The following is a 25000-nucleotide window of genomic DNA, read 5'->3' as shown; positions in this document are numbered from 1 at the left end:
CCACTTGTAAGCATAGTGCTATTACTACAGTATAGTGCTATACATTACAATAGCCATTACACAATGGCACAATGCAAGGTGCATTTTGTTTAGGTTTTGTGTGCATGGGTCATAAACCTTGTATATGTTTATACAGCAGGAACACAGCGTGCTGTGTCCACATAGAAAAACAAACAACTAATGTTCCTCCTCAGGCAGTGTTGATTTCAAGTGCTGCTTGAACTCTGTGCATTACCTTCGAAAAGCAATACATACATGTTGTATGTGTTGCATTCGTGGGTAGCTTTTATATCCACATCTTTCACTCAAGGTTGGTTCTCAAGGTGGTTCTCAAAGTGGGGTCCGGGGACCCGCAGGGTCCATGAGGGGGTATTGTAAAGATACAGCAAATGACTGTGCTGCTGTTTGCATTCACAATGCAATTATTTTCACATAAAAAAAAGAATGTGAAACTGAACAGAATGATGAAATTATTATGCGCTGCACTGTGAAATATGATTCATGGAGCAAAAGCTGCCACTATTAGACTGTTAAATGTATTTCATTCGTCTAAATGACAAAATGAAAACATTTCATTACAGCATGATTATAGTTTGTATTTTATTGGTAATGCAGTTTTAATACATTATGCGTGTTTCAGTTGCTTTTTTTGTGTTACATTTATTAACCCATTAAGACCTGGAACTGTGTCATTTTTAGATTTGAGCTAAAAAGCATTATTTTACAGTTTAGGCTATTCAAAAATAGCAGATATACAAGCTCGTAGCGCGGCACCGAGTGCCGCGCTACGAGCTTGTAGATCTGCTATTTTTGAAAAATCGTGAAAATGTGTGCAAATCTTTGAATATATATATTTTTAAAGCGAACATTTTTAAGTCAAATATTTGCTTCTGGGGGGTCCCTGGAACAAAATATTTTGATGGGGGTCCGCGGCCAAATACATATAATTTTGGGGGTCCTTGACATGAAAAAGATTGAGCACCACTGATATAGAAACATACGTTTTTCAGAAAACTGTTGGGATTTAGGAGACATGTAGAATCGGCTTCAGGTCTCAATGGGTTAAACAATGAATTATGTTTTTTTTTATTGTCCTTGTTTGTTAGGTCTTGGAATAAGTAGCTCTTGCCTTAATAATAATGAATAAATCATAATGAAATATTGCTCGGCTATACTGAACAGACTAGAGTCACCGTTGAATCCATGCCACGTTTGTAGAAAAGTGAATTCCCTTCACACAATTCTATTTAGTTTGTCTAAATGACTAAATGAAAACATTTAATTGGTCTTATTAGTTTGGTATGCATACACATCAGTTGCTTTTCTTGTTGTATTGTCATTGTTTGTCATTGTCAATTCGGTAGGAGATACAAAGGAGACTATTTGTATTTTTAATGCGAGACTTCCGTGTGTTTTGACGTTTTTTTTCCGATTCCCAATCCCATCCCGACCCTGTTGTCATGGAGACGTTGTTGACATCCAATCAGCCTTTGTTTGTTTGTGTGTGTGTGCTTCAGTGTGTAGTGTTCTGTGTGCACAGATCAGTGGACACAAGGAGCGTGTATTGTGAGTGTAGTGTTGTTCAGTGTGTGTGTGTGTGTGTGTGTGTGTGTGTGTGTGTGTGTGTGTGCGTGTGTGCGTGTGTGCGTGTGTGCGTGCGTGCGTGCGTGCGTGCGTGCGTGCGTGCGTGCGTGCGTGCGTGCGTGCGTGCGTGCGTGCGTGCGTGCGTGCGTGCGTGCGTGCGTGCGTGCTTGTGCTTGTGCTCTGGAGTAGTTACTAGCAGTGGTGGAAAAACTAAGTACTTATTTACTAAAAGTACTGATTGTGCAGAATGACCCATTTCAGGTTTTCAAGTGTATACAAATCTTTTGAAAATAGCCGATCTACAAGGTCCCAACGCATTGTGAGCTTGTAGATCTGCTGTTTTCAAATGGCCGACATGTATATAGGGCTGAAGTGGTTAATATATGTTTTGTAATAAATACTCAAAATCTACAAAGTAACTAGTAACTAACTGTGTTGAACACTACTGATTAAAATAAGGGACACATTGTGCAAATAAAAGTGACAGGCAGAAGGAAGGCCAATGGATTGGGGCAAAACAAATTTTAGCATTACTTCATCACAAATACTCCAATAAAAGTAAAAGGTATGTTTGCATTAAAACTCCTCTTTATCCAATTTTTCCAAAAAAGTTACTCAAGTAGATGTAATGGGAGTACATTTAAAGCGTTACTACCCACCTACAGTATAGCGAAGGATTACCACTGTAGTTATTGTTCAGAAATCACCACGCATATTATAGCATTCCCCTCGGAGGCTATAATATTCCTGTTTAAATAATATAAATCTCTCTCTCTCTCTCTCTCTCTCTCTCTCTCTCTCTCTCTCTCTCTCTATCTCTCTCTCCATTCCTCTCCTCCCTTTCTCCCTCCATCTCTCCCTCTCTCCCGCCCCGGAGGCAGGTATTAATTGAAGGGCCCTCGTTATAATACCGTCTAATTGTTAATCACACCAGCTCGTTAGAGAACATTGTAATTGTAATTACAAATGCTCATTAGCGGAGGTTCTGTCGCTAATTGGACATTGTGACCTTGGTAATCGCTCCAGGCGTATTAGCCTATCAGAGAGTGTTGTACACCGTGTGGATGCTGGGAGAAAAAAAAAAAAGAAACAACCAAATAATTAATTCAACAATTACTGCCTGGCATTGGCAGCACTTATAGAAAGCATAAGTCTTATAATAATCATATTCATAGCGGCTACAGTCGTTGAGATTTTATTTTTATTTTTTTATCCCAGTGCTGGAACCAATCATGTGATTTTATAAACACTGCAGGCTAGTCGTCAGTGGTGTAAAGTAACTAAGTGCATTTACTCAAGTACTGTACTTAAGTACAATTTTGAGGTACTTTTACTTTACTGGAGTATTTCCTATTGTCTATTCTTTTACTTCTACTCCACTACATCTCAGAGGCAAATATTGTACTTTTACTCCACTACAATTATTTAAAAACTTTAGTAACTAGTTACTTTGCAGATATACATTATTACATTATAAAACATACATTAACCACTTTAGCCCTATTTTATACCATGGCTATTTGAAAATAGCAGATCTACAAGCTCACAATGCGTCGCATCGCGACGCATTGTGAGCTTGTAGATCTGCTATTTTCAAACATTTTAGTACTTTTACTTTTTGATATTTTGTACCTGTACTCAAGTCAATTTGGAATTTTGGCACGCACGCGCGTCACAACCGGTATAATATAACAATTTCCCATATTAGGGAGATCAAAACATATCGGCTTCCTTGATTGGCCAACGTTGCCCATCGACGTCACCGATTGGCCAAGCGTTTGTGCCGCTGAACCCAATATAAGTGGCGGCGCACACACACACAATAGGACTTTTACATTCTGTTACCGTGCAACCGTCTGACCATCAAGCCTATTTCTAATCCGCTGTGGTGCTGCTGCTGCTGCTGTGAGAAATGTTTTACTGCACGGCGGCGAAGGGGGGGGGACCAATCAGACGTCATCATGCGGCTGTGACCGTGGGGAGCGACGTCTACTCCTTCGGCTGCGACGAGGACACGGGAGAGATGGGCGTCCACGTCTTCAACACCGTGGCCTTACGCTGGACTAAGTTGAAGCCCCCGGGCGTCCACGTCTTCAACACCGTGGCCTTGCGCTGGACCAAGTTGAAGCCCCCGACTAGTACTGTACTTAGTACAGTACTACGTCCCTTCGAGGTTCCCTACTGGCTCACGGGCCACACGGCCGTGCTGATAGAAAACCTCGTCTACGTATGGGGAGGGTCGAGGCGCGGGCGGTACTACAGTGCGCTTTATGCGTTTGACGTCGACACCGACGGGTGGTTCAAAGCCAGGGTTTCGGGGAGCGTTCCGAAGGGACGGGAGGAGCACTCGGCCTGCGCCTCGGGGAAGGTCATGTACATCTGCGGGAGTGCCGACAAGGGGAAAACAGACGCTCGCACGCACATGTACAAGTTGGACACCGCCACCATGGTCTGGTCCAACATTAACCTCGGAGGTCATTATTCGTGTCCTCATCGTCACTCTCTCGCCATCGTCATCGGGACAAATATGTTTGTGTTTGGCGGCTGGGAACCGGGGAAATACACGTACTTCGATGTGTTTGACACGGCGACCGACAGGTGTCTTTCAAACGCAGCAGCTCTTGATAGGTGTAATTCAGCCTTTGCCTACAATGGAGAGCTGTACGTATTGGGCCTCAAAGATTGGTGGAAGGTCAATCCAGAGACCCTCTCCTGGAAACGGGTCGAGCCTAAGAGGAACAACTTCCTGTGTCCGACGAACATCATTCGCGCGACGCGCCACGCGTTCTGTTGCACGGTGGGACACCGCGTCGTCGTCCTCTCTGCAGGAAGCACCGTACGATCGCTGTACGTCCTAGACCTATGTCCTAGCCTGAAGACGATATGCAAGCTAGCCGTTATCCGGTACGGTCTGGAGTGGAGGGGACTCCCACACAACCTCAGGTTGGAACTGGCAGCCTTGACAACCAACAGAAAGAGAAAGAGATAACAGCCCACTTAAAAAGAAACCATGTTATTATGAACATGAACAGTAACACACTGGGCTAGCCATAAAAAAAAAGAGTGAAAGCATTTAAAGGATCTACACCATGAATTTAAAAAAATATATTTAATATTTAATATATTGTTTATGTCCATCAAACGTTTTTCAAAAGGTTTGAGCCTCAGATATACTCATTCCAATTAACTTCTCTCTGGCTTATAAAGCACTTTCACCTGCAATACCACATTGTCCTGATTTGGCACAGGGCGCTATTGAACCAGTTTGTGTGCATGTTATCTCCTGGTTCTGTGTGGAAAAAGTATAAAGAAATTATATATATATATATTTTTATTTTTTTCATTTTTTTTTCTTCTAAGTTGGAACTGAAAAACGGGAGGGATTGTACCGCTAGTGACGTCACTTTGGGGACCAAATCATTTTGGCCTGTTTTGAGACCAATTTACATAAAACCCCAGATATGCTGTGAAAGCCTGAGTGCTCAAACTGGGGTCTTTTTTGGGATAGAAGAGAGGTGGGGGAGACCAAAAACACGTTGTGAGCTTGTAGATCGGCTATTTTCAGAGTACAACACTCGAATGCAACCAAACATAAAATGACTTGTCTTTTATCTTTTATTTCACCGGGTATGTAAAAAAAATACATATACATGTTTCAGTGAGGTTGGCTCACCTATTTTGGGCATTTTTTTTTTCAAATATATTTTCCCCCCTTTAAATACAAACATAGAGAAAATAGCAGATCAACAAGCTCACAACATGTTCAACATGTTCCATTGTTAAGCGTTGAGCCAGTAGATCTGCTATCTTTGCTATCCATCGTGCAAAGAAAAAAAATATATATAGCGCTTAAGTGGTGATTTGGAGTGACAAAAAAGACAAACTTGCATAATATTGCATAGAGCACCGAAGTCTGACGTAATTTACACATCCTACCTGGTTTCCCCATAGACGTCTTTAATATCACGTCAAATTAGAACTGTATTCCAAAAATAAACAAATGATCCCGGCGGTTTGACTCTTATGGATATGAAGCATCAACTGACGGTGAGAAAACAATAATGTTACTTCCCGCCAAATTAGTTACATTTTCGCCAGAAACAGACTGTATCGAATATGAGTGACTGACTATCATAAACGATACAGAACCTCCTCCCTGACAATATCGCAGAGACAGTTTGTTAATTTATGGAACACAATTCTTATATGAGACGATTCTATGATGACCCAATGTTATTCTCCATAGAGAAATGACTTCTACGACCAAGGGGATGAACGAGAGACTTCAGGAGATGTGCAGATTGTGTGTGAATGTGTATGATTGAATCTGGGATGAAAGAGTAACTGATATCCAGTGGTGGAAAAAGTACTCAAATGTTTTACTTAAAGGAGACATCCGTTCATTTTTAGTGTTATCTTTGATATGTGGCAAATCACTCACCAATGTAGAAATGTCCATTGAGTTACTCCACAGATCCCCCTGTCGACCCCCACCGTTGGCATAATAGGAGGCGCGAGCATAGCCCAAATTCGCCTATTTTAACAAATGCAAATTCTGTTTTTTTTTCTCCTAGCACTCATTGTGGAGCCCCATGATACCCTTACAGGCGCTGAAAGTCCCGACAAGCTAACCGCTAATAACAGAACGAGCTAACGCTCGTTGCTTGTTTCTCTCCGAACCTGGCAACCTGGTGTTGCCAGGCAGAGACATAAGCAGCCAGCGCTTGTCGGGACTTTCAGCGCCTGTAAGGGTATCATGGGGCTCCACAATGAGTGCTAGGAGAAAACAAAACAGACTTTGCATTTGTTAAAATAGGCGAATTTGGGCTATGCTCGCGCCTCCTATTATGCCAACGGTGGGGGTCGACAGGGGGATTTGTGGAGTAACTCAATGGGCATTTCTACGTTGGTGAGTGATTTGCCACATATCAAAGATAACACTAAAAATGAACGGATGTCTCCTTCAAGTAAACGTATCAATACTGCAATGTAGAAGTAGCCTATACTCCGTTACAAGTAAAAGTCTGGAATTCAAAATGTCCTTGAGTAAAAGTACAAGGGTATTGGTATCAAAATGTGCTTAGATACCAAAAGGAAAAATGTTTGAAGATAGGAGATCTACAAGCTCGTGATGCGACACGTTGTGAGCTTATAGATCTGGTATTTTCAAATATCCTTGGTATAAAATAGGGCTAAAGTGGTTAATGTATGTTTTATGGTGTAATAATGCATATCTGCAAAATAACTAGTAACTAAAAGTTTTCAAATCATTGTAGTGGAGTGAAAGTACAATATTTGCCTCTGAGATGTAGTGGAGTAGAAGTAAAAGTATAGAAAACTGGAAACACTCCAGTAAAGTACCTCAAAAGTATAGTAGGCCTACTTGAGTAAATGTACTTTACATCACTGCAGATTGTGTGTATGTGTGTGTGAATGTGTATGATGATTGAATCTGGGATCAAAGAGTATAACTGTGATATCAAACGTGTTTTGATTTTTTTTTTGCAAAAAAAGATGAAGCACAGATTACTTTATTGGCGAGTGTGTCATGTTCTCCTGTGGAATAAACCATTCAATCCTGGAACACATCTGTGTGTCATTTTAGATTTCTTTGGCTATTAAAAAAAAATAGCAGATCTACAAGCTCGTAGCGCGGCACTCTGCTATTTTCTATTTGAAAAATCGTGAAAATGTTTGCAAATCTATGAATATAATTGTTTTTAAAGCGAACATTTGTAAAATTTGTTGTTCCAGGGACCCCCTTGATGCAAAGATTTGAGTTACAAATGTTTGCATTAAAATATATATATATTCAAAGATTTGCACATATTTTCACGATTTTTCAAAAATAGCAGATCTACAAGCTCATTGCGCGGCACTCGGTGCCGCGCAATGAGCTTGTATATCTGCTATTTTTGAATAGCTAAATTTTCAAAAAAAAAAAAAAAAAAAACATAAAAAAATTCAAAACATTCAAAAAATGCTATTTTTGAATAGCCAAAGAAAGAAGAAAATGACAGAGATGCGTCCCTGGATTGAATGGGATAAATACACCTGCCCAGGGGAGTACAGAGAAATGAAAACTCTCACGGTTTCACAGCCTCACGTTGATAATTGCTTTTATTTTGCAAACGGCACGTTATTCGTCTCGCGGCTTTTAACCCCTTCAGCCCGGGAACGCATCTGTTGTTTCATTTTTAGATTTTAGCTATGATAACATAATTGTATACTTTGGGGGCTATTCCAAAAATAGCAGATCTACAAGCTTGTATAGCGCACGGCACAGAGTGCCGCTCTACGAGCTTGTAGATCTGTTATTTTTGAAACGCTTGTGATTTTTTTTTGCAAATCTTTGAATATATTATAGCAAACATTTATAAGATATTTCAAAAATATTTAAAAAAATATAAAAAAAATATATATATATATGCATTTTTTTTAAATGGCAGATGTGAGCTTGTAAATCTGCTATTTTTGAAAATTTGTGAAAGTTTGTGAAAATCTTTGAACATATATATATGTTTATATATAAGCAAACATTTATCAAATATTTAGTTCCAGGGACCTCCAGAAGCAAAGATATGAGTTACAAATATTCGCTTTAAAAATGTATATATTCAAAGATTTGCCCAAATTTTCAAGAAAAAAACAAAGAATAGCAGATCAACAAGCTCATAGCACGGCCGCGTTATGAGCTTGTAGATAATTTTTGAATAGCCAAAAGAAATATTAAAATTGCACAGATCCCGGCTTTAGTGCGTTAAATCTCTCTCCCTCTCTCTCGCAGCAATCCCAGAATAAAATAAATTTGGCATTCAAAAAGTCACGGCTTGTTTTGATTCCACCGTCAGTTCTACAAACACGCGGCGAGCGTGACAATGTGTTTTGTCCAAAGTCACGTACGTATCATCTAACCTGCTGCTTTCTATGTCATCTCTGTCGGGTAGAAAGCTCATAATATGTCCAAGACTGGGGGGTCCTTGACATGAAAAAGTTTGAGAGCCACCGGTGTAAAGGAATTGTTTTATTGTCTGTCTGTCTGTATGTATCGTGTGTTTTGTTTATGTGTTGTGTGATTTCCAGTGGTGTAAAGTAATTAAGTACATGTACTCAAGTACCGTAACCCATTAAGACCTGAGGCGATTCTTAAAAAATGTTTTCTAAATCCTAACAGTTTGAAAGAAAAAGAAAAAGAAAATCAAGATTTTTCAAAAATAGCAGATCTACAAGCTATGAGCTTGTAGATCTGCTATTTTTGAATAGCCAAAGAAATCTAAAGTGACACAGATGCGTTCCAGGTCTTAATGGGTTAAGTAAAATTTTGAGGTATTTACTGCTTTACTGGAGTATTGTTTTCAGTAGCCTACTCTTCAGTTTGCAGTACTACTCCACTACATCTCAGAGAGAAACGTTGTACTTTTACTCCACTACAACTATTTGAAAACTTTAGTCACTAGTTACTTTGTAGATTTTGATTATTATTACAAAACAATAGTGTAGCGTCCCCATGTACCGCCACAACTTCCTCCACTGAGGGAACTAGCTTCTTTGGGGTTGTTGGTTAGGCTGGTGAGTCGTGGGTTATGGGTTCGACACCGCCGGCTCTGGGCGTTGCACTTCTCGGCCGTTACACTGGTGTCAGAAGGTGAGATCTTGCCCTTGGCGTGAGGGGCGTGAGGGACTGGCCGTGTGCAGTGAAGCGCAAGGGGCGCTCTTCAATTCGAACCGATTACCAATTGATTACTTTTACTGTGTCCTGGTGGCTGCCTGGCGCAAAAGGAATTCGCTCAAGGACTAATAAAGATTCTCTCTCTCTCTCTCTCTCTCTCTCTCTCTCTCTCTCTCTCCAGGCACTTCCTCTTTAAGACAGGTACGGGCACCACTCCCCTCTTCTCCACGGCGACGCCCGGCTACACCATGGCAACGGGCTCCGTGTACTCCCCGCCCACACGGCCGTTGCCTAGGAACACCCTATCACGCTCCGCCTTCAAGTTCAAGAAGTCCTCCAAGTACTGCTCCTGGAGGTACTGTCTGTCTGTCTGTCTGTCTGTCTGTCTGTCTGTGTGTCTGTCTGTCTGTCTGTCTGTCTGTCTGTCTGTCTGTCTGTCTGTCTGTCTGTCTGTCTGTCTGTCTGTCTGTCTGTCTGTCTGTCTGTCTGCCTGTCTGTCTGCCTGTCTGCCTGTCTGTCTGTCTGTCTGTCTGTCTGTCTGTCTGTCTGTCTGTTAGAGTTCTCAAATTCTGCCCGAACCCAACCCTAGCCCATTGGTTCTCAAAGTGGGGTCCGGGGACCCCCGGGGGTCCTTGAGGGAGTTCCAGGGGGTCCCCAGCTAAATGATTGATTAGGCACCAAATGGACCCTTATGGGTCTGTAACTCTGAGAGTGTACAAATGGAACCAAATGGACCCTAACGGGTCCATTTGGTTCCATTTGTACACTCTCAGAGTTAAATTGACATAGATTTTACAATATAAATTGCGGTCCAAGTGATAGAAATGCCATTAAATGGGGGTCTGTAGCCCTATTGTATGTCAAACTGGGGGTCCTTGAAATTAAAATGGTTGAGAATCACTGCTAGAGAACCGTAAAAACCTTCTCTTATGGGGGTCCCTGGGCATATCTTTTGAAATGGGGGTCCACGGGCTACTAAGTGTCAATTTGGGGGTCCTTGACAAGAAAAAGTTTGAGAACCACTACCCTAGCCGACCTGATGTTTTCAGGCCAGGCTGGGCCAAAAGTCTATGCTGGGCCGACTAAATCTATTACCCCCAAAAAATAGATTTCAACAGCCCCTAGTGGCCTAACGGTTAGGCAGACGGAAATGGCAGTTGGATGTGTTGGATGCAGCTCAAAGTGAACTTATACTCAGGTATCTACTTTGTCGCCGTCCGACCTTCCTAGCCCGTGTTATTAAAGAAAAACGAGCGACAATGACCGAAACTCAATCGAAAATCGGCGAAAGTGGCCGTTTTCAATATGTTTTGGCCATCATCTCTGGAACGGAAAGTCCAATCTGCTCAGTTCAAAGCTTGTTGGATGCGTGACTTTGAGGGCATTAAGCACACGATGACCTTTTGGGTTTTTTTCGGGCCTACAAGTATGGTAATTGTTTGGGCCGGGCCTTAATTTTCAGGCCCTTTGAGAACTCTACTGTCTGTCTGTCTCTCTTTCACTCCCTCTCTGTTTTGCTCTCTCTCTCTCTCTCTCTCTCTCTCTCTCTCTCTCTCTCTCTCTCTCTCTCTCTCTCTCTCTCTCTCTCTCTCTCTCTCTCTCATCCAGTCAGTGGTGTGTGTTCAGGTATCTGGTATTTCATTCAACAACGCTAATAAAAAAAAAACGACCTCCCTGTGATGATGGCTGTCACGCATCTTTTGAATTCCTCTCCATAAGGGACATATAGAAAACGGTTTGCTCGTAATCGTTTTCAAAATAGAGAGAAATGGAGGGAATGTACATCGGCGTTCAGTAAAACGTTTCACCTTGACACCGCCAGAGAATAGGGCTTTGTGTTCGACGAGCGAACTGACATTTCAGTTAGAAAATGACATCAGAAAATACCTTTCACAGACTGTGGAATGCCTAGATATTATTATACTGTATACTGTATGCGCCGATGCAAATCATATCTGCTACAGTTATTTTGAGAAGTGTTTTGGGGGCACAGATGTTCACTTGCCGGCTTCAAACGCCGTTCCAGGGATCTGGGTTTGTCTGTTGATGATTAAATATTTACAGCTGTATTGCTTAGGGTTTTTGAGTTCCTTATATCGGCTGTTACACTAACACTGTTACTCAACGGTATAGGGTCTGTTAAAGGAGAGTTCCAGTCATTTTAGGTGTTTGCTTTGATGTGTCGCTAATCATTCACCAACATACCAGGGGCAGTTGACTTTTTTTCATAGAAGCCCCTGTTGTCCATTGTGGAGACCCCTTCCACTGGCATAATGGAGAAATGTGGAGAAATGAAAATCGTCTATTTTAGCAGCGCCAAAGTTAGTTTTTTTTTTGGAGCTGGTTGCTTGTTTCTCTCACATAATCTGGCAACACCGAAGACTAGCTTCACGACGTTCTGCATGAACGGCAGCTCATAAGGGACATTCAGTGCATGTTTGAGTGTCAGTACACTGCATAGTGAGGATTAGTGGGAAAAAAATCACACCCAGTGTGAAGTGGGCGGTGTGTGGTCATCACAACATGACTCACTTAAAAAAAAGGATAGATGACTTTTTTAAGTCCATACTGCTATTCATAGGGCTGCACATGTGTCTTGTGTTTCGCTAGCCAATCACAGTCCTGAATTTGCAAAGTCAGCCAATCACATTACAGCTAGTGGTGATGACACTAGCTGTAATGTGATTGGCTAACTTTCCAAAAGTATAGATGTGCATTGACTGTGGAAGGGTTAGGGGTTGTAGACTGCGTTGTAGACTATTGGCCAATCACGGTGCAGGATTGGTCAGTGTCCAAACCTCACTTATAGGGGGCGTTTACACCGCCCCACAAATAGGCGATTTTTGTTTATCCGCATTACTCCATTATGCCAGTGGAAGGGGTCTCCACAATGGACAACAGGGGCTTCTATGAAAAAAGTCAACTGCCCCTGGTATGCCCCTAAAATTACTGGAACTCTCCTTTAACTCTTGAGATTCTCAAGAGTTGACAGACCCTATACCGTTGGAAGCCCCTATAAGTATAGGGGCTTCCAAAGTGTCCCCGTAATGAGTAATGTAACTTCACTATAATTCAATTCACTTGAAATGATTCCAGCACAAACACAATGTTAGAGTGACTATCCTCAGAAGGTATTTCAGTATCACCCCTACGGAATCCATTCCTCACGAGCCAAATTATGACATTTTAAGATGATTTACTGTGTCATTTAATCCGTAACAGCTGTTCATTTCGGGGTCCCTGTGGTGGGTCCATGGCCTGATGGTGATGATAGTCAATTTGAGGTTTATGTGACATTACAAAAGAAAGTTTTAAAAACCCACTGATCTACTCTCTCACGCCAGACCGTTCGTTGACTCACACATTTTTTTCAATTGCTTCTGACAGTCTGTGTGGCGGATGTGTTGGGATTATGGATCAATCAGTTAATGAACGAGGCAATGGGAGTCCAGACAATATTCTAGGCGGTGATGGTTGTATGCTTTAATCCGTTTAAGACCTGGAACTGTGTCATTTTTAGATTTGAGTTAAAAAAGCATTATTTTACACTTTGGGCTATTCAAAAATAGCAGATCTACAAGCTCATAGCTACGAGCTATACGAGCTTGTATATCTGCTATTTTTGAAAAATCGTGAAAATATGTGCAAATCTTTGAATATATATATTTTTAAAGTGAACATTTTTAACTCAAATCTTTGCTTCTGGGGGTCCCTGGAACTAAATATTTTGATGGGGGTCCGCGGCAAAACACATATAATTTTGGGGGTCCTTGACATGAAAAAGATTGAGCACCACTGATATAGAAACATAGATTTTTCAAAATACTGTTGAGATTTAGGAGACGTGTAGAATCGGCTTCAGGTCTTAATGGGTTAATCTGTTAAGAGCGGGAAAGCGTTTGTGCCATTTTAAGATTTCTTAGGCCAAGGGTTCTCAAAGTGGGGTGCAGGGACCCCCAAGTGGACCTTGTGGGTGTTCTAGGGCAAGGGTTCTCAACCTTTTCAGGCCGCGACCCCCAAAATAATTATATTATTTCCCGCGACCACCCGCATGCATGCTCGTGCAGCGCTTGGCGGATTGGGTTTGTTTTTTCCTGTTTTTTGGTTACTTTATTTCGGTTTTAGGGTTAGGGTTAGGTTATTTAATTATAATAGTTTATTTGATAATTATTTATTATATTACATTAAAAATGTTTTCCTAATGTTAATAATGAAATATTTTTATCTTGAATTTAGTAAATTATCTGATAAAACATGAATTAATAATAACATAAAAAAATATTTTGTTAAAAAAAAAATATATATATATTATTTTTTTCACATTCACCAAAAAATCTGGCGACCCCCCCAAATTATTTGGCGACCCCCAGGTTGAGAATCACTGTTCTAGGGGGTCCCGAGCTTAATTGTTGATATTTTGTAACCAGGTATGTAACTCTGCCAGCGTACAAATGGAACCGTTCCATTTGTACGCTGATAGAGTTGTGAAATTGGGGGTCCTTGGCCTAATGCATGTCAAACTGGGGGGTCCTCAAAATTCACAAGGTTGAGAAACACAGGCCTATAACGGACGCCTGGAGGACCCCAGGCCACACTTTGAACACAGCTGTGCTAGACAGTGCACATATTTTTTTCACAACCCACTGTGAACTAACCACATTTAACGTGACGCATATCCTTTGTGTGTGTGTGTGTGTGTGTGTGTGTGTGTGTGTGTGTGTGTGTGTGTGTGTGTGTGTGTGTGTGTGTGTGTGTGTGTGTGTGTGTGTGTGTGTGTGTGTGTGTGTGTGTGTTACAGGTGTACGGCCCTCAGTGCGGTAGGACTGTCTGTACTCCTGTCCATCCTCCTCTGTTACTGCATAGGTAAGACCACACACACACACACGCACGCGCACACGCACACACACACACACACACACACACACACACACACACACACACACACACACACACACACACACACACACACACACACACGCACACGCACACGCACACATGTCCAGAACATTTGTAGGGGTATTTTGGCAGACAGCAGACATAATGACTTCTTTTCTATTCGTCCCTCAACACTACTCTCTCTCTCTCTCTCTCTCTCACTCTCTCTCTCTCTCTCTCTCTCTACTGTTCTAAATTCCTTCCATGCTTCTTCTCTTCCTGTTTTCTTTTGTTTCATTGCTTCTTCCACCCCTCTCTCACGCCTCGGTTCTTTCTTTCTTTCTTTCTTTCATTCTTTCTTTCTTTCTTTCTTTCTTTCTTTCTCTCTCACTCTCACGCTCTCTCTTTCTCCCTATATCTCTCTATCTCTCTCTCTCTCTCTCTCTCTCTCTCTCTCTCTCTCCAAAGCGGAGCAAAACATTCAACACTAAACTATGTATGTACAATTAAATGGGATAAAGGAGTGTGTAAACAGAGCTGTGTTAACTTAGAGGGAAGACTATCTCTCTCTCTCTCTCTCTCTCTCTCTCTCTCTCTCTCTCTCTCTCTCTCTCTCTCTCTCTCTGTCTCTCTCTCTTTAAGTACATGTTGATACCAATATTTTTGTACTTTCACTCAAGTAAATGTTTAATTCTGGACTTTTACTTGTAACAGAGTACTCTACATTGCAGTACTACATTGTGAGTACTTTTCCCACCACCGTTCATCATCAGAGCCCCTGTCCTTCCGTTCCGAGGTTACGAGCTTGCAGTGTGCCCATCAGATAGACATAGCTGCCCCTCCCTCCTGTCTCTCTCTCTCTCTCTCTCTCTCTCTCTCTGTCTCTCTCTGTAGTGTGAGTCAGACTCATTACACGGGGCTGTGGACAGTGTTAACTTAACCACATCAACCCTATAGTGTCCCTATACAGCTGGGGCAAACATTCAGCCAAAAATAGCAGATCTACAAGCACAGTTAGCCCAGCTCTAGATGGATTGTTTTTAAGGGTCACAGAGTGATGTATTGAAATGTTGTCAAAGCATTTCAACAGAAGTGAAAATAGCAGATATGTATAGATACAACGTGCAGTGAGCTTGTAGATCTGCAGTTTTCCCTACATTTGAAATAGTGCTGAATCGGTTAATTCATAATGCTCTTTTTCCCCAAGACAAAAACATATTTGTCCACAAATACAAATGCTCAAGTAAAGTACAGAGACTCAAACTATGTACTTAAGTTACAGTACTCAAGTACAGGGCTGTATTAGCCATTGGGCCTCCAGGGCCGTGGCCCAGGGGGGCCCTTGGCTCTCAGGGGCCCTTCGGGGGAACTGGGGAACCGCGCGGCCATCGACAATTTACTAAAATGAAATGTAAAGGTTAATCAAATATCAATTGTGTGTGGGCCCCTCCTCTGTATTTACAGCAGTGATTCTCCCTGGGTTTGAGGCCCTGACAAAGGGCTCCTGGGGCCCTTCAAGGGCTCCTGGGCTCCAAGGGCTCCTGGGGCCCTTCCATATATGATGGAATATGATTAAGGATTTCATGTCATACACACCATACCTGTAACTTTCACTAGCCCCCCCAAAAAAAAAACGTTTTTGCAAAAAGAAACAAATATAATTGGTGTCCCAGGGGCCTGTGCGGGGGTTAACCCATTAAGACCTGGAACGCATCTGTGTCACTTTTTAATTTGAGCTAAAAAGCATTATTTTACACCTTGGCTATTCAAAAATAGCAGATCTACAAGCTCATAGCGCGGCACTCGGTGCCGCGCTACGAGCTTGTAGATCTGCTATTTTTGAAAAATCGTGAAAATGTGTGCAAATCTTAAACTTGTTTTAACTCAATTTTTTGCTTCTGGGGGTCCCTGGCACAAAACATTTTCAGATGGGGGTCCGCGGCCAAATTCATATCATTGTGGGGGGTCCTTGACATGAAAAAGTCTAAAACCCACTCATATAGAAACATAGGTTTTTCAGAAAACCGAATCGGAACCTCAGGCCTCAATGGGTTACTCCGTCCCGGCTCTAGTAAATGTGCTTGGACACTGTGTCCACCACCGTTTATAGTGCTGTGTGAAGAGGTGACGGTGTTCTAAGGGTTCATGTCAGCCTCCATTTTACTGCCATCATTGCTGAGTGACCCGTGCGGTGCCACTTCCACTTCAAAGTGAGAAAGTGAGGGAGAAAAGATGCTGCCAGGGCCGTTCCTCACAGGAGGACAAGGTGCTCCCTGACACCACCACGACAAGTAGTATTTTGTGGAAAATACTAGAGTGGAAAACCTTTGAAAATTGCTGTTTTTCACCCAAAAAAAAAGAAAGAATCTGAGATAGAAGTGTTTTTCTACAAATCCTTACATTGGAGCGGGACGGAAGTGACGTTTTTTTGGGATGACACACCTTAGGAATGAGGGATAATTCTTAAGTTGTGTTAGAGCGCCCTCTTGTGGAAAAAAAATGAAATAGCGGAGACTCCCGTCTCCGTCAATGGCAGTGAACGGGTCGATTTGAAATGACGGAGATCTCCGTCCACGGCAGGGAATGTGTTGATATGACACACCGTATGAACTCACTTTTTATTTTAAGGTGTTCACTGTTTTTCTGTTGTTATAGTTTTTCTTCTATTGCTGTTGTCATGGCTGCCAGTTCCCACCTGATGTTGTGTGGGAGTCCCGCCTCCTCCAGATCGTACTGAATAACTGCTAGTTTGCATAACGTCTTCAGACTGGGACTAAAGTCTAAGATCTGTAAGATGGGCTGTGCATGGTCTCTGTATCCTCCAAAGAGGATGAGACGATCTCCCACCATGCAAAACCACATACCAGAGGTCAAATGTGGGGGTTTCCCCCTGGGCTCAACCTTCTTCCAGGAGAATGAAGAATCAGAATTGAACTTCCACATAGCATTGTACACCTGAGCAACTATATACAGCTCTCCTTTGTAGGAAACTGAATGACCGCAGCGTCCTCCGGGACGATGCCATTTAGAAGACGTTTCTAGCCAGCAGTTGGTCTCTGTGTCAAACACACTGATGAAGTTATATACATAAAAACATACAAACATCTTTCTTCCAATGATGGTGGCAGAGTGACCTTGTGAAGCATAAGGCGGAGTACCTCTGGTTTTAAGTAAAGACCAGACCATTGTGGCGGTGTCCAACTTGTAGATGTCATTAAGGAATCCAGTCTTGCTGTTTCCTCCATAGATAAACATGCTCTTCCCCAAAACACAGGCTGAGTGGCCGGCCCTCGTTGGAGGAACAAACCCAGAAATCTCCGGCTTTAACCATCTGTGGGTGTCGACATCAAATGCATAAAGAATGTTATCCAAGTACTCCCCTCTGAAGGAGTTACAATACACTACACCCCCCCAGATGTAGATGATAGATTCTATCAACACAGCTGTGTGGCCACAGCGCATGGAGGGAACCTCAACGTGATGTCTTCCTCCTCTTCCAGGTGTCTCTGGGGGAATCCAGCGTAAAGTCACTGTGTTGAAGACGCTCACATCAATCTGATCCATGGTGTAGGATATGTCGACATAGTACGCCCCGAAGTAATACACCTTGTTCCCCGCTGGCACAGCGGCATAAGCACGCAAGGGTCCTTCTTTCGGACGCACAGGACCTCTTTTCATGGGCAACGTCCAGCACAACATCCCCCCTCTCTCTCTCTCTCTCTCTCTCTCTCTCTCTCTCTCTCTCTCTCTCTCTCTCTCTCTCTCTCTCTCTCTCTCTCTCTCTCTCTCTCTCTCTCTCTCTCTCTCTCGCTGTATCTGTATCTGTCTCTCACCCACTCTTCATATATCACCAGATGTCTTTATTTCTGTCTCTGTCTCTCTGCAACATCATATTTAAGTTGACCAGAGCTCTGTTCTGATGTCAAACACAAACACAAACCATTGCCATCTACAGTATGTGTAACAACACCAATTCGCTTCAGTGCCATTTATGTCTATAGACGTCATTTGTTGATGTCAATGATTACTATAGAGGGCGCTCTTCCGCAACCTGTGAGTGATCCTAGCACTCCCGAAGAAGAATACACCCGGAAATCGCGATGCGACGCGTTGTGAGCTTGTAGATCTGCTATTTTCAAACATTTCTGTACTTTTCCTTTTGGTACTTTAAGTACATACTTTTACTTAAGTAAAACTCAAGTTTAAAGTTCCGGACTTTTACTTGTAACAGAGTATTTCTACATTGCAGTATTGATACTATTACTTAAGTAAAACATTCAAGTACTTTTTCCACCACTGTAAAAAAAATCTGTGAGTCTCCAAAAATGTGTAAAAATGCTGGTAACTGGCAGATTAATTAATTAATTAATTAAGTAATGCTGTTTTCAACCCATTGAGACCTGAAGCCGATTCTACATGTCTCCTAAATCTCAACAGTATTCAGAAAAACGTATGTTTCTATGTCAGTGGTGCTCAATCTTTTTCATGTCAAGGACCACCAAAATGATATGTATTTGGCTGCGGACCCCGGTCAACATTTTCTGTTACAGGGACCCCCAGAAACAAAGACTTGAGTTAAAAATGTTCGCTTTAAAAATATATATATTTCAAAGATTTGCACACATGTTCACGATTTTTCAAAAATAGCAGATCTACAAGCTCGTAGCGCGGCACTCGGTGCCGCGCTATGAGCTTGTAGATCTGCTATTTTTGAATAGCCCAAAGTGTAAAATAATGCTTTTCAGCTCAAGTCTAAAAAAGACACAGTTCCAGGTCTCAATGGGTTAAATACTTTGTCTATAAATTCTACTCTGTACACTGTTCAGAGTTAAATACATTTTTATGTTAGATTTCTATTTGTTTGTGTATGCTACACAGTATACACTTAGAAAAACATTCTCCTCTATACCTTGTCAAAACATCACAACTATATTTCCTCATCTGAACCGGAAAACAAGATATACAAATTAACCGTTAAAGGAATCCTGAAAGCCGTGACGTTCTTTTACATAGAATAACAAATCCTAATCAAACCAAAGCATCCAGGCAGAAGATAAACATTACTTTAGTGTTTTTTTCCTCCCAGGGAAGTTTCACTGACGTCTGTTTGATAAAAGTCAATTGGGTCCAGATTTTCTCAGGAGGTGAATGCCGGTTTCTATCAGAGGTGCAAAAATATCCGAGTACATTTACTCAAGTGCTCTGCTAAAGTACGGTTTTGAGGTATTCCGGTATGGCTACTTTTACTTAACCCATTGAGACCTGAAGCCGATTCTACATGTCTCCTAAATCTCAACAGTTTTCTGAAAAACGTATGTTTCTATATCAGTGGTGCTCAATCTTATATGTATGTATAGTGGACCCCCAAAATTATATGTATTTGGCCGCGGACCCCCATCAAAATATGTTGTTCCAGGGACCTCCCAGAAGCAAAGATTTTAGTTAAAAATGTTCGCTTTAAAAATATATATATTCAAAGATTTGCACACATTTTCACGATTTTTCAAAAATAGCAGATCTACAAGCTCATAGCGCGGCACTCGGTGCCGCGCTATGAGCTTGTATATCTGCTATTTTTGTATAACCCAAAATGGGTTAAAGGAGTAGTTCACCCAAAACTATTTTTTATTTTCGATCAATTACACTCTTTTTTTCCCCACATTCCTCAGCCAATAATGTGATGACTGGCGGTCTCTCCGGAGACATTAGCATCTTTCCGCCGGTCATCAAATTATTGGCTGAGGAAGGTGACAAAAAAAATCCCCATGAATTCATGGGGTGTGTAGCAATTTGTTCATCAAATTCATCGAACTTAAGTCATGTTTTGGATGAACTACTCCTTTAAGTAAAACAAACAAGTACTTCTTCAGGCACTGTGTATTTGATAACAGTTGATTGGATCCAGCTTTTTGTGAAGTTCGGTTCATATCAGTGGCAGTGGAAAGTAACCAAGTACATTTACCGAAATACTTTGCTTCAGTACGATATCGAGGTGCTTTTACTTTACTTGGAGTATGTTGATGATAGTCGATTGGGTCCAGATTTTGTGGATGAAGGTGAGCGTGGGTATGCGTGGCTACAGGATGTTTTGACTGGACGAGGTGACTGCTCTCTTCCACTTCCTCGTCTGTGCTGAACCCCAGCCAATCAGATTGGGGGGGATCTGTGCTGAACGGCGGCCAATCAGATTGCGGGAGGATGTGTGTCCTCCTAAAACCTCCATTTGTCATGCTTGCGCTTAGCTAACACAGATGGCTTAGTGATCAAACACTCCTATCGGCACTATGCTGCTGCTGTGTGTGTGTGTGTGTGTGTGTGTGTGTGTATGTGTGTGTGTGTGTGTGTGTGTGTGTGTGTGTGTGCGTGTGCGTGTGCGTGTGTGCGTGTGTGTGCGTGCGTGTGTGCGTGTATGCATGCGTGCGTGCGCAGTCTGATTCAGTCTGCTGTCACTGTAAACAAGGGAGTGAGTTATGGCATTATCGTCTGATGTGTTTGTGGGCGTGCGTGCGCACGTGCGTGTCTGTGCATTTGTTTATGTGTGTGTGTGTGTGTGTGTGTGTGTGTGTGTGTGTGTGTGTGTGTGTGTGTGTGTGTGTGCGTGTGCATACAGTATGTATACACTGCTATCTGCTGAAGTAGATCTGAGCGTGGTAGAATGTTGACATAACATTTCAGTCTCAGTGGACATTGTTGTGGAGAGAGAGAGAGAGAGAGAGAGAGAGAGAGAGAGAGAGAGAGAGAGAGAGAGAGAGAGAGAGAGAGAGAGAGAGAGAGAGAGAGAGAGAGAGAGAGAGAGAGAGAGAGAGAGAGAGAGAGAGAGAGAGAGAGAGAGAGAGAGAGAGAGAGAGAGAGAGAGAGAGACGTTGGGATTAAGACCAATAAACTGTGTGGAGGTGATATAATCTGTCTGATTTCCTGTCACCACAGAAGAGTGAGAACATACAGTAACACACGTCTGGCAGAAGTGCTGTTCTGCCTCCATATACACACTGCTGTCCATCTGAGAGAGGCTTATGGTTGGTATTGACCGAGAACCAGGGAGTCTATCCCACAATACTGTACTTACAACACTTACCAGCAGCTCCCAGTACTTACAACAACACATACCATCATCTCACAATTTAGTTACCCAAGCCGTGCTACTCATACAGATGTGCCATTTCATTATTTTGATGATCACTGCTTTTATTATGCTAATTAATTTGAGCAACTGGTCAAGGACCTCTTCAAATCACCTTTCGCCTCATAATGAGTCTGACACCTTCTTCAACACACATTCTTTTGTTCTCATGTATATGGATGTCTGTTGAATGGAAAAACGGGGGTGTGTAGTGACAACTTCTTTTCAGGGGCAAAACAGTGCATTTTTAAGGGCAGAACAGGGAGGAAAAAATGCATTTTCAGGGCACTTTCAGGGAAAGAACAGTAACGTGTGAAGTTTTGAAGTGGCACATCTGTATGTTGAATTGGCGTTGCCCGGGATCGAACCCAGAACCATACGGTCGACGGGCGAGTGCTCTACCGTCTGATCTACCCAGGCACTCTATCTTACTTTACAGTACTGTAAAGCAGTGGTTTTCAACCCTTTTTTCATATCAAGGTCCATTATTTATTAGGCACTTGAGCCACGGAACCACTGTGTGATGAGATTTAGACTCAGATTTAGACTCGAAACGTATTGTTCGATACGATTTTGTCCACAATTCCATCCATGCTGTATTGCTGTTGGTACAATAGGAGAGATAACAGGCAAACGTTGATCAAAATAACAATTCTTCTACTCTCTCTAATTGTGTAGACTTCTTGTAAATTAAGTAATGCAGATGTTTAACAATAATTTAACTCTTGAGAGCGTAAAATGAAACCAAATGGACCCGTAAGGGTCCATTTGGTTTCATTTTGCACTCTCAAGAGTTAAAGATCTATAAGGGTCCATTTGGTTTCATTTTGCACTCTCCAGAGTTAAATATCTATAAGGGTCCATTTGGTTTCATTTTGCACTCTCAAGAGTTAAAGATCTACATTATAAGGGTCCATTGGTTTCATTTTGCACTCTCAAGAGTTAAAGATCTATAAGGGTCCATCTGGTTACCAACTTTACATCATTTAGCTGGGGACCACCTGGAACCCCCTCAAGGACCACTGGTGGTCCCCGGACCACTGCTTGAGAACCACCGCTGCAAAAGCATGATTTATACTTCGCTGAGATAAATAATTGATAGTTGCGGCCCCTAATCACATGGAGTTACAAATGTCAGATTTATATAATGACACACGGCTGCATATTAGCTCGGTCATCAAGTCATCATCTCATCGAGATATATCCACCACAGAACATTTCTCTCTCTTACATTTTTATCCCACGATTTGTCAGTGCCAATTGCCTAAGCTGTAATCCTGGGCGCTACTCTCCCTCTGCCAGCCTGGGGAGAGCCCCAAACTGAGCTCATGCTTCCTTCAATTCATGAGGAGTGAATAGGCCGCTTCTTATCACCTGACAGGGGGGAGTTTCCCCGGTGGGACGTATCGCGTGGAAGGAACACGTTATTCCAACCGGTTCCTTTCCCCTCCATCAGGCGCCCCGGCTGACCAGGGGGAGGCAGTATAGAGACAGATAGAGGATTACTGCATGTTTGTGAGGGTACCTACCCTAGGGGACACGGGGATAACATGCAACCTCCACACAGAAAGGCCCTTTCACCAAAACCCCACCTAGGGTACGGTCACTGATTACAAGAAGGAGAGAACACGCCCCCCCCCCCCCCCCCAGCGCCCACAGCCAGTGGCGGATTTAACTATTTGGAGGCAGAATGCAAGCTTGCGAACAACAAGCTTGACGTGAGCACCGTCAAGAGGCCTCAATAGAAATCTGTTTCCTCTCAAAACGATGCGCATTTCAAAACAAGAGTTTTTTTATAACCTATACTTTTGGATATTTGTAATGTGATCGTTCAACACATGTTTTATTTCGAAATCGTAGTACTGGAAATAGAAGTAGTCAGGTAGCCTTGTTGAAACTACTATTTAGAAAAAAATCAACTGCTACGGATAGGGCACTGAATTGTTGATTTTTAGAGGGCAGTCCAAGGCCCCACCCCCCCTTCCTTGGGGCTCCAAGCAATTGCTTGGTTTGCCCAGTGCATAAAACCGCCCCTGCCCGCAGCGTCCCCGGCGGGAATCGAATCCAGGACCTTCTAGCTGTGAGGCGACAGCGTATACACCGCAGAGTATTTCTGACAGCTAGACGTTACGTGCCGTACAAAATTCACACGCCGTGACTGGGCTCTGTTTATGCCATACTGCGTGCTAATGTGTGTTTCCCCATATATACGTAAACACCATGATTCTACACACGCTTTTGTGTCTGTTCTCTGTGATGTGCTGAGAAAGAACCCACACACTGTGACAGTCAGAAAGAAAACACATACTGGACATTTCTATTTCCCAGAATTCCCACAAGCTGTTTACTCTCTCACATGAAGAGGCCACAGTTTATGTCTTTGTGGTGCCCACAGAGGAAACTGTTTTAGGACGCACGCAGCCACCGACGCACGCATGCCAGTGTTGATTTTGACGACAAATTTTGATGTATTTTTAGTCTTTTGAATACATTTTGTCATATTCAGTGGTGGAAAGTAACTAAGTACATGTACTTAAGTACTGCACTTATTAAGTACAATGTTGAGGTATTTGTACTTTACTTGAGTATTTCCAATTTCCAATACTTTCACTTCTACTCCACTACATCTCAGAGGCAAATATTGTACTTTTACTCCACTACAATTATTTGAAAACTTTAGTTACTAGTTACTTTTCAAGATATAAACTATGATATAATGAAACATACATTAAACACTTTAGCCATATTTTATACATGACCACCACTGGTCATATTTTAGTCATTCGAAATGTTTTAGTTTTTGTCTAGTGATGTTTGTCTTGATGGCGTCGTAATGGCTGATTTTACACTTGGTTGCAAGCTGAAAATAGCCGATCTACAAGCTCACTACGCGTCGCAGCGCGACGGGTTGTGAGCTTGTAGATCTGCTATTTTCAGAGCACAACAGCCGAGCGCAGCCAAATATAAAATTACTTTTAGTTCTACTGGATCTCTTCTCCACTAGATCCCTCACTAACATTTTAGTCTAGTTTTTTTATTTGTTGACGAAATGGTCAATATATTTAGTCTCATCTTTAGTCAGTTTTTATTCAGTTTTTATTCAGTTTTTATTTAGTTTTTATTTGGTTTTCGTCAGTGAAAAAAGGTAGTCGACAAACATTTTTCGTCATAGTTTTAGTCGACAGAATTAACACTGACGCACGCACGCACACAAGAAAAGACAGAAAGACACAGGGAGAGAGATTGATCGATATGACAGACATACAGATAGATAACCCAAAAAAAGGAGAGAGAGAGAGAGAGAGAGAGAGAGAGAGAGAGAGAGACAGAGAGACAGAGAGACAGAGAGAGAGGTAGAGAGCGAGCAAGGTATTTCTTCTTTTTTTTTCTTTAAAGGGACAGACAAAAAGCGGGGAAACATGTTTTCTGGATGAGCGAGAACGAACGAGAGAGAGAGAGAGAGAGAGGGAGGGCTCACATGTTTTCAAAAGGTCAAGCTATTCCCTCTATGAACAGAAGCAATTATTACTGAGTCTCAGACAGTCCTTGGACATAGATGGCCTGCCACACACACACACACACGCACGCACACACACACACACCCACACACACACACACACACACACACACACCACACACACACACACACACACACACACACACACACACACACACACACACACACACACACACACACACACACACACACACACACACACACGTGCATTAAACGTGTCTTCTGAAGCATCCGT

At 42.3% G+C, this 25000-nt stretch overlaps 1 protein-coding gene across 6 annotated transcripts in view; it reads left to right on the top strand.

Annotated features, from left to right (window-relative positions):
- Window positions 1-25000, top strand: part of tenm3 (teneurin transmembrane protein 3) — a 663973-nt gene that overhangs the window by 411636 nt on the left and 227337 nt on the right. For all 6 annotated transcript variants that reach the window (XM_084080238.1, XM_084080236.1, XM_084080237.1 and 3 more), the window contains 2 exons: window positions 9435-9608; window positions 14052-14116. In XM_084080238.1, the coding sequence (XP_083936364.1) occupies window positions 9435-9608; window positions 14052-14116 (239 nt within the window). The remainder of the gene's footprint in view (window positions 1-9434; window positions 9609-14051; window positions 14117-25000) is intronic.

This window comes from Gymnoscopelus microlampas, assembly GCF_963454915.1.
Source record: "Gymnoscopelus microlampas genome assembly, chromosome: 2".
Lineage (NCBI taxonomy): Eukaryota > Metazoa > Chordata > Actinopteri > Myctophiformes > Myctophidae > Gymnoscopelus > Gymnoscopelus microlampas.
This window is presented reverse-complemented; position numbering and strand designations above follow the sequence as displayed.